Raw genomic sequence first — 10053 nt, 5'->3', positions numbered from 1 at the left:
CCCTTCTCAACTTTTTAACTTGGTAGCACTTCCTGACTTCAGATTTTGGTTCTTCATAATTTTGTTTCTTGACTTTGGTTAACCCCATTTTCAATTCTACTACTTCAGTTTCAACACAATACAGGCATGTGCATGATGCCTTTCTTTATAATTTCTAATTCCTCCTCCACTTTGATCAGACAGTATACTTTTTCATCTCTTTAAAACAGTTTCCTATTGGAACTATTTAATTCTATAGGTTGGAAATGATTTAATTTAGCTTACTTTGTCTTTGTTGAAGTGAAGTTCAATATCTGCTCTTCCTCCGTTTCTATTTATTGCTGGCCCCTTGTACACTGGGACACACTCTGTGTATAATTTGTTAGACACATTAAATAATAAAGTATTTGTAAAATCAGTACTCTATGCCTGTCTAAGGCTGGCGAGTTTCTGAATTTTGGAAGTTCAGTTCTTTTGTTGTGTAAGACCATTTGCAGTCTTCTTCCTGTAGCTTAACACCATGCTTATTTGACAGATTCCCTATAGTCCCTGAAATCAAAACTTTTGTTGAGGGGTCACCTATAGACATGCTTTCATCACTTACATACCAGGATGTGATCTCCTCCTGGTAAATGTTGAGGGTGCTTCAACTAGGTCCTGAGCAGGGTACCCATAGTCTGATTTCTAGAAAATGCCAGAAATTTCCAAAGTCCCAATGAGCAGACAGTAACTTCTTTGGCTTTCCCTTCAAGTTTTTAATTAATGTGCTGTTTACCTTAAAAGTGTTCTGCTGCGTATGGCAGTCTTAATGTCAAACTGCCAGAGTTTCTGAAAAGGCAGCTTAAGGGAAAATGCAATCACATTAATATCTATCTTTCTCCCTCTCCCTCTCCCTCTCTCTCTCCTTGGATTAACATGCAAGCTACACTTTCTTCTTTCAGTTTTGAGACTCCATGTCTGCAGGTTAAGGAAAAAGAACCAACCAAGCTCTAACTAGCTGACACACAGAGGCGTCAGCTAACATTCTGAGCACTCTTGGGCAGATAATACAGGTATTTAGTAGGTATGTCTTCCTACTAAAGTTTGAGGTAAAATAATGTCAACAGAACTTGTGATGTTAAATATCAAAGAAGGAGGATTTAGAAAGACTTGCAGAGCTCCCTCAAGGATCTGCTGCAAAGTCAATCTATGCAATGGACAGGAAGAAGAAAGTCAATCTATGCAATGGACAGGAAGAAGAAAGTCAATCTATGCAATGGATTGGAAGAATAATCAAGGCTGAGACAAAAATCACCAGAAAGCAGGTGGGACAGTGTAGGCTCTCACAGGCAAACAGTTTGTGATCCTATATAACAGGGAGACTTGCTAGGACAATATTATAGTAAGATAACCAAAAGCTAAAACCCAGGGCTTTTCAACCTTTGAATTGCATTTTAGTCTGAAAAAACAAAAAACAGAATTTTTATTGCTAGAGAGTTCAGCAGTATGTTTAAACTATATCTGATTGCTGTGGTACCTTTTCTGAAATAACCTGAACATCTACAGACATTAAGGGCAAAGTCACCAGAAACTGAGATTCCTTACCCTACACTAGCAGCTGTTCCATCTGGAGTCACGGCAGCAAAACAGGAACAAATTTGGTTCTAAGGTAAGTTTACTGCCATTGTAAATTCATTGTGTAATAAAATGTAGCAGTAAATGTAAAGTCTGCCTATAACTTTTAGGTGGATCTTCTCTGACTCCTGGCCCAAGGAACTTAAGGCAGACTTGCAAATCTGTAGAGAGCGCTCCAACTTGCTGAAGCACACACACACATTTTTATTACATTTTTTGGGGGCGAGGGAAGAGGGGGTTTCTTAGAATGAAGATTTAAGAAAACGCTGTATCTCCACCTTAAACTGAACCCACTGTTCTAATTACTGACATCCCTAAGCTCGTAAAACAGAACCTAGACTTGCTAACTAAGGGCTTGGAGGCTGAGTGGAAGGCTTTACCTTGTTCTAACAGAATTAATATGCAAGCCACATGGAATTCAGTTAACACTGTTTAATTAACTAATGATGTTTCTTGTCTTCCACAGGAGTACAAAAGCAAATAGTTGAAGATCTTTTAAAAACCTCTTTTCCTTTAGAGTAGTAACTTCTACTGTATGAAGTAGGTGGTTCTTTAGGAGTTAAAGAACCTCTACTTAGCCATTTCAATCCCTCCTCTTCTACATCTCAATACAAGAAAAAATACCTGCATCTCCAGTAGTGGGACAGTAAAAATCCAAGCCCGCTTGAGCCCCACAGCAAGATCCTCAGTACTACAGCACATACAAGACCTAGAATGCATGAGGCCCTAGATTCAATTACCAGTGCTGTACCCCAATATATGGCTAAGTGACTAGACACCATGCCTAACTTTTCCGTACCATGAACATTTGTATGCTGAACTTGGTCTATGGACAGAAAAACCTAGGGCTCTACCTACCCATTCTTCTTCAATGAATGAAAATACTGCAGAGGTACTTAGAATTTAATTTTTGGTTGTGTTGCTACACATAAGCAAATTGCTTAAACACTGCAAAGATAAGTCACAAGTAACTGCAACTATGACAAATTAATAATTTATTTATATATTATTTCTATATCCACAATAAAAATTGTCATTTGTTTTGCTTATAAAAATAACTTTAGTTCTAATTTATTTTCCCACTATTATTTTAAAGATGTCGTAACATTTTTTATATTAAGTTTATTGTGTGTGTGTGAGCATATGCACGTGCCACACTGCATGTGCAATCAGAGAACAACTTTTGTGAGCTAGTACTGCACTTACCAAGAGAAATCTCAGAGGTCAAACTCAGGTCATCAGGCCTCAGGAAGTGAGCTATCTCTTGAGCCCTTTTTGCCGTATTTTCAAGGCAAAAGGCAAAGCTTAACTAGCAAAATATATTTTGTAATCATGAATGAGAAAATCTAAAATTCCGTAATATTTAAATTACTTTATGTAAGAAATAATTTGGGGCAAGCACTCTTATGAAACAAATTTAGAGATCTGTAAAAAGATTATGTAAATATTCCCCGAATTCACATAAAAAAGAAAAACAAACAATGTATTTTATAACTCTTTCAAAGAGACTTTGAACTGAAGTTTAAATAACAGGCTAGTTAAAAACAAAACCAAAAATTTTGACAGAAAGCTTGGAAAGAGGCAGCAAGCAATCAATCATCAAATGTAATTTTCTTTCCCTGAAACACAGTGATTTTGGACTGCTGCTCCTTCCGCCTCCTGCTTGCTTCCCAGGAAGGATGCAGAGGTGCATGCAGCTGAGGCTTCACACTCTCAAATCCTCTGTGTGGACGCTTTGTAAACTGGTTCTTGATTGGAGGTTCATTTTCTGGAAAATCTGGGAAAAGAAAGCAAAAATGACAAATAACTATACCAGAAAAGGAAAGATTTCATTTCTACACACCAGTTACTAAAGAAATATCATTTTACTTAGGCATAGTAACTCACAAATTAAAGCTGAACCCCAACAGAAGACAGCTTCAAAATAACTTACACGAGGAGTTAATTTGCTAATTATTGTACACAAATTCTTACCAACACAGGGAGACAAAACAAGCCAAAGGAAACCAATAAAAACTGATACTGATAATGCTATGACACTCTGTTTCTATTTGTGTGGGTACACACATCAGGAATTCTATTAGGAAATGACAATTTTCATCCTCTCACTGTGACAAAGCAATGTTTGTCTGCTTGCAGGCTGAGCAGTCTGTACGCACCTGGGGCTTTATTCTTGGGGGCCTGTTCTCTGGGGTCCCTAAAAGAAAACAGAGCAACATTAGGACCTAGAAGACAAAACAAATCCTCTGATGATGGAATGGGTGATAAAACTCATCCACATGCTCACCCTACTATCCAATTAAAGAACCAAGAGTCGGCTTATCAGATATTCAATCCCACTGCCCCCCTCCCTGCCCCTTTCCTTCTACCTACAGAGACCTCTGGTCAATGAAAAGTAATCCATTTTGGCTATCTTGCCCTTGCTCTAGCAGACTGTCTATATAAAGAACTTCAAACATTTTCTCAAGGGGAGAATGATTTACATATAATGAAAATTAAAGCCCTTATTTCTGGTGCAGAATCAAGAAAAACCTAGAGACTTTTGGGCATGACTGGGTCAGATAGGTAAATATTAAGACTCCATGCTCCAGGTTTAGGAAAAAAATGGCTGTATTATTTTATTAAATACTATCTCTGACCAATAACTACACAGAAAAAAGGTCATTATCTTTCTAATGACCATTTTTAGATCATTTATTTACTGTTTAGATTGTCTTTCTAAACAAAGCTAATAATCCCAGCCTCTATGTTAAAATGCACTATCCTTCTCTAGCAGCTAAGAGTGAGGACTGAACTGACACTTTACAGCAGCAGACCAACTGTGAAAAGTGACCGTCCACAGGCATGGAGAGCAGTATCCCAACAGAGCGGTCTGGAAAAATGCAGCCCCATGCACCGAACCATAGGAGTGAGTGAAGCTTGGAGGAGGAGGAGTAGGCTATCCCACACTTGGAGGAGGAGTAGGCTATCCCACACTCATCAAGACAGATGTGAAAACTTTAAGTTTCTCACTAAAAGATAAAAACAATTCCAAATTTTGCAACCGTGATAATGGAAAGAACAAACAATAAGTCAGCCAGGCATGTCACTGGGCTGTAAAGTAGCCTTTCATGTGAAGGTGGCCAGTGTGCCGCTGCTGTTTGTGTTTCTACACACTATGCAATTTACAAAGGTGAAGAGAGCACCAGGCCAAAACCCCATATGGCCGAGACAAGGCAGGTCCATGAGGAGGTTCTCTCATACTGTGAGGCTGTGTAGCCACTCCATATGGCAAACAAATGAACTGAACCACTTCAGAATACAAATACGCCCTTACCTTCTGGAGCTTTTAGGTCCAGATAAAGAGTGGAAAAACACGGATTCTAACTTCCTGGCTTCCGGAATCAGTGTATGTTTATCGTTTCTTACATCCCAATGGGTTTCAAGTGTATTTGTATTGGAAGACACTTTTGGGAGGGGCTTTTGTTCCTTAGCTGAGGAATGGATACCACACTCCTTCTTTCGTGTCCGTCTGACTTTTCCAATGAAGAAGTCATCACCACTGTCGCTGTCCTCGGATGCAGAAGACTGTTTGTAGAACCGTTCTTCAGTGCTGTCATCAAAATATTCCTTCTCCTCTTCGCTCACCACCTCCTCACTGCCACTGTCGTCAGCCGGTTCAGGTACACTGTCCTCTGTGGTCCTGGCTGATGCTTTCCCCTGGTTGTTGTCCCCTGGGGCTGGGGCCCCCTGGTGTTCAGATTTAACCCCAGCACCATCTCCTGAAGGCTTCCCCAGAGAACAGGGAGTAGCCACTGCTTTGGGTCCCTGTTCCATCTTGGCCATTTTTTCTTTTGAACCACTTCCTGCCTTCTTTGCGGCTGCATTGGCACCCTTCCCCTTCTGCTCAGCGACAACAGTTCTCTCAGGATGCTGTGACTCACTTGCATCATCCTTTGACCTTGCAATGTCCTTACACCGGCTTTCCTCTGAAGAACTCTTAGACGACTCAGCCTCCGGAGCACTCTGCCTTGCATCTTTGAAGGCCTGGACAGCAGCTGCAAGCAAGATAGTGCAAGACTTGTTTCAGCACTGGCACATATAAAATGTCACTGTCCCCACACAGTACTGCTTCAGCTACGCTGACACATTTACGAGGACAACTGCAATCTACAGCATGTATGTAAGAAGTCACAAAGAAATCTTTTCAATACTTAAACACCATGTTTATAAGCACACTCAGTGACTGCTAAATGAAAAGAAAATTACTTTCTTCATGTCTCTTTAACCATGAAAAACAGTTGTTGCTGAAAGCAATAAAATGGCAGCGCTAATTTCTGTGTTAATACACTGAATAAGTTAACTAATCTTTGACAAAGTATTTAATCTCATAAATATATTTTATAAAGATACATACAAATTATGTGACGGTATGAACTGCATATCAGTATTTAAGACATCAATTGCTCAACATGATGATGTATATGTATTTTACGTAAATTTTATATATAATAAATACTGAAATTTTGAAAAAAATACAATTTAATATCTTTTTATGACATAAAACATCTTTCTAACTTACAGGCACATGTCCACAGTTCTATACATTAATGATGAATATTAATTGAAATCAAATGAATATTAAATGAAATCATCTATCCAGAATCATATAGCTAAATGCACTAAGCATACTGTCATTTGATTCATACCTTTTAGCACATCAATTTTTTTCTTCAGAAGAGGGTGAACTGCTAATCTGGCAATTGCTCTTTCAGTTGCAGTACAATCTGGCTGCAAATTGAAAGCAGTAAACATATGGCATCAAAATTAATCTTGCACTCCTGGAAATGATTACATTGCAATCTACTAATCTTTTGTACATATTAATAAGAGCACAGAATTTACAAATGTTCTCTCTAGATAAGGTACCTATGTAATCTACTCAAAAGGCAAAAATCACACTGATAAAAATATGATCAATGTTGAATAATTAAAATATTACCATTTAACAGTCTATAAAACTTAGAATTGTGCTACGTATCATTGGTTATAAATTTGAAAAAGAGTATCTTCCAATTTTCAAGAATTTAAAGGAAAGGAAGTAAGTCTAAGGAAAGGAAGTAAGAAAGACTCAACTTCAGTATTACTGCTAAGTTATGATGACAATAACATTTGAAGGCTCATTTAATGGAGACCTAGAATAATATAATGTTCTCTCCTTATACTTCGAATGCCTTTTATCCCTGAGATATGCTCAGAACCCAACACAGTACTCAGCTCATTACTAACACTTTACAAACACTTGATAATGGGATAGGAACATATAATTCTGCAGCATTTATTATATTTACAATTTAAGAAATTCATAGCCAATGCTATTTGCTCTACATACCCACTGGGACCAACCTATTCCAAATTTCTAGATTCTCGTTCTACCTAGGGCTTAGACAGATCTCCCTCGGCACATCTAAGGAGACAGCATTTCTCCTACAGCCATTTCCATGTGCCTGCACGGTTCCCCTTCTAGGTGCTCAGGTAAAGATTCTGTTTCCTTCACATAACACCATATGACTCTTTAAATAAAAACAATCCCATGACAGACTGTTCCCAGGAAGGTAAAATTTAACAATGTTATATATTGCTTTTATCTTATTCCTAAGAAAGCAAATTTAACTTCCCAAACTTCTAAAATATTAAAATGTATTTTCTTAGACAATCTTCATTTAAATTTTAAAATTCAAACACTAATAACAAATATAGGCCAATAACAAACCAACGATCTAGACTTGATTTCAAGATCATTTAATTTAGCTATTAAGGAACAAACTGGAACTCAAATTCAGATTTGTGAATTTAGTCTAATACTTCCCCACATGTTTTCCTCTAATTCACAAATCACTTGTGACTTAACTGAGAATTATTTCTGCACTAAATTGTTTAACGTCCACATTAAGTGTTTCTGTAAACAGATGAAAACATTGGTGAAAAAGGCAAACCCAAACCAAGGCTTGGCTTGCTGTGTCTTGGCTTCTCTGTCCTGTGCACATCATGTGTTTAGTGCAGGATCCCAAAGGATGAGGAACCCTGCATATCCACCTTCCTGTCTGCACTCCCTCTGCACATTCAAAGACTAACTGCTGTGGCTAAAATATATTCACAAAGGACTGTGCAAAGCAGACTGTGATAAACTTCAACGAGAGACAATGTCACAGAGACACATAGAAGGACAGACACTGATGCATCTCCATGCAGCTACTGCTTTGCAGTCTCAAGAGTGCTGACACCTGCATCAAAGCCTCTGCAGGGTTAGACTGGATGGCGAAAACCACAGCTTTCCTTATTTAAAACTCACACAACATTTGCCATGGAAAATTCTCAGGAAACTGTGGTTTTTTCACACACCTCCAGTTTCTTCCATTTCAAATAAATTAAACAAAAAAGTAGAAAACACCCTCATGTTTTAATGGAAAATTTTTACTTTGGTATTGGGTATTTATTGTCAACACAAAGATATTTGTTACTCAATTTTGAAAACAGTTCTTCAAATACACTCTGGATGAAATTAAGTGTCTAAAAAAGAAAGATTACTTATGTGCAGCACTAATTCTTTGAAATGTTACCTCAACAAACTGCAAATCCACTGTAGAGCAAGAATATGAGCATTAACACTTGTAATAACAAATTTGGCTTAAGTTCAACTCATTTTATTTAAAGAAACAAACCAGCAAATCACGATTGTTGATGTACATAGTTCTCATCTTAGAGAATAAGAGTGTGTACTCTAGAGCTGCTTTAACTGATCTCAAGAAAACAGATTTAGGTTACCCAAATTCCATATGCCAATATGGAAGCAGTCTGATAACGTTTTATAGAACAAAGAAGACCACAAATCAAGGCAAGTTTAGAACATATTGGTGGTATCAATACAACAGAGAGATGAGAGAGGGGAAGCTTTCCATAGTCCCCAGAAGCTCTCCCGTCCCTTTTCCCCAGCATTCTTTCCCTTCCAGGTACTTAAATGCTACTGAGGCAGTGTCTGAGTCCCTGGTTAACAGACTCCTATGTGACCGCATCTCTTTTCTGGGGAGATTATATCAATGGAGGCATCAGTAACCACCTCCAGCTCCCTATACCCACCCGACTCTGGTTTGGGAATCATGTGAGCAGAACAACTGGTTCTAGACTTGTGTTGTGAAACCAGCATCCTCAGAAAATGTAAGAGATTCCCCCATTTCTGTGTGGATTCTGATTTTTCTTAAGAGACCCTGCCACACTGTCTGCCTCTGATGCTAGGGTGCGCACTCTCCTCAGACTCCATTATAATGCTGTAGTCTGCTTAGCTGACTATTCACAGTATTACTAACTAACACTATTAGTTAACTCTATACCCCAATAATCCATCTCAGTGTTTGACTCCGAGTTTGAGTCAAAATAAATTCTCTTTCTGCTTCTATTAATTTTTTTTTTAAATGGAGATTAAAAAAAGAAATGGATACATTCTAAACACAGAACGTCTTTATGCCTCTGGTCAACATACAATATAGCATATGAAGAACAACCATTAAAAAAATAAAATCATTAAAAAAACGGAATAATAAAAAGTAGAAATTGATTCGTATATCACATACTTAAAATGAATTTGAATTTTAAGTAGATTGAGAGCAAAACAAATCTTTTCTTTAACAAGAAAACAATTTTAAAAAATACTGTTTTAATATAGCAAAAACACTGGGCAACAATAACAGCAGGAGGGAGAACATTCAACACCAAAATCTTCAAGACAAACAAGCAAACAAACAACAAATCCAAACGTTTAGTAGTGCTGTAAGTTAGTTCCTTCTAATACTTGACACTACTCTATGTACTTAGCACTAAAACTTGGTAATGGCGATAGGAGAGAGGGAGTGGAGATGCAGGAGATAGAGTCCAGAGAGGCTCAGGAAAGTGCTCTACACCCCATGCAACCTTCCTAGCTTGTCTCTATCACAGACAGACCTTTTTGCAAGTGTTTTCAAAGTTGATATCATCACCAAGAGCAGATTTAGTTATGACATCAGGTTTCAATTCCTGTGGGGAAAAAAACCAACAATTAACAAAGATTTGTTAATCTATGAGCATCGTGAGTTAAATTCTTTTTGTGTCTTGCTTTAGAGAACTTAATAAAAAGTTAAGTTCTAGAAAAGAAATAATACCTGCCATAGTTAAGATATTACCATGATACTAGAAAAACTAGCAACAAATGTCTTTAAATGTCGATTCCCCTTATAGTAGCTGACATCAGGTTCAGTACAATTTCAAGGACTCTAATCTGTAATCCAAAGATTCATATGCAACCAGAAAGCCTTCAAACATCAAGTCTTCAAAAATAAATACAATAAATAAATAAATAAATAAATAAATAAATAAGGAAGGAAGGAAGGAAGGAAAGACAGACAGAAAGAAAGAAAGAAAGAAAGAAAGAAAGAAAGAAAGAAAGAAAGA

At 37.5% G+C, this 10053-nt stretch overlaps 1 protein-coding gene across 4 annotated transcripts in view; it reads right to left on the bottom strand.

Annotated features, from left to right (window-relative positions):
• Positions 1 to 2010: 2010 nt before the first annotated feature.
• Srfbp1 (serum response factor binding protein 1) overlaps positions 2011 to 10053 on the bottom strand; it is a 26450-nt gene continuing 18407 nt past the window's right edge. For 3 of the 4 annotated variants that reach the window (XM_028777188.1, XM_028777189.1, XM_028777186.1), the window contains 5 exons: positions 9568 to 9639; positions 6282 to 6363; positions 4910 to 5630; positions 3753 to 3790; positions 2951 to 3370 (listed from right to left, as the gene is read on the bottom strand). In XM_028777188.1, coding sequence (XP_028633021.1) covers positions 3186 to 3370; positions 3753 to 3790; positions 4910 to 5630; positions 6282 to 6363; positions 9568 to 9639 — 1098 coding nt within the window. In that variant the 3' untranslated portion in view covers positions 2951 to 3185. Of the gene's footprint in view, positions 3371 to 3752; positions 3791 to 4909; positions 5631 to 6281; positions 6364 to 9567; positions 9640 to 10053 lie in introns of all 4 variants that reach the window. The other variant, XM_028777187.1, reaches the window with a different exon arrangement.

Source organism: Grammomys surdaster, unplaced genomic scaffold (genome assembly GCF_004785775.1).
Source record: "Grammomys surdaster isolate TR1022 unplaced genomic scaffold, NIH_TR_1.0 278, whole genome shotgun sequence".
Taxonomy (NCBI): Eukaryota; Metazoa; Chordata; class Mammalia; order Rodentia; family Muridae; genus Grammomys; species Grammomys surdaster.
Note: the sequence above shows the minus strand (reverse complement) of the source record. Positions and strands in the feature narration are given on the sequence as shown.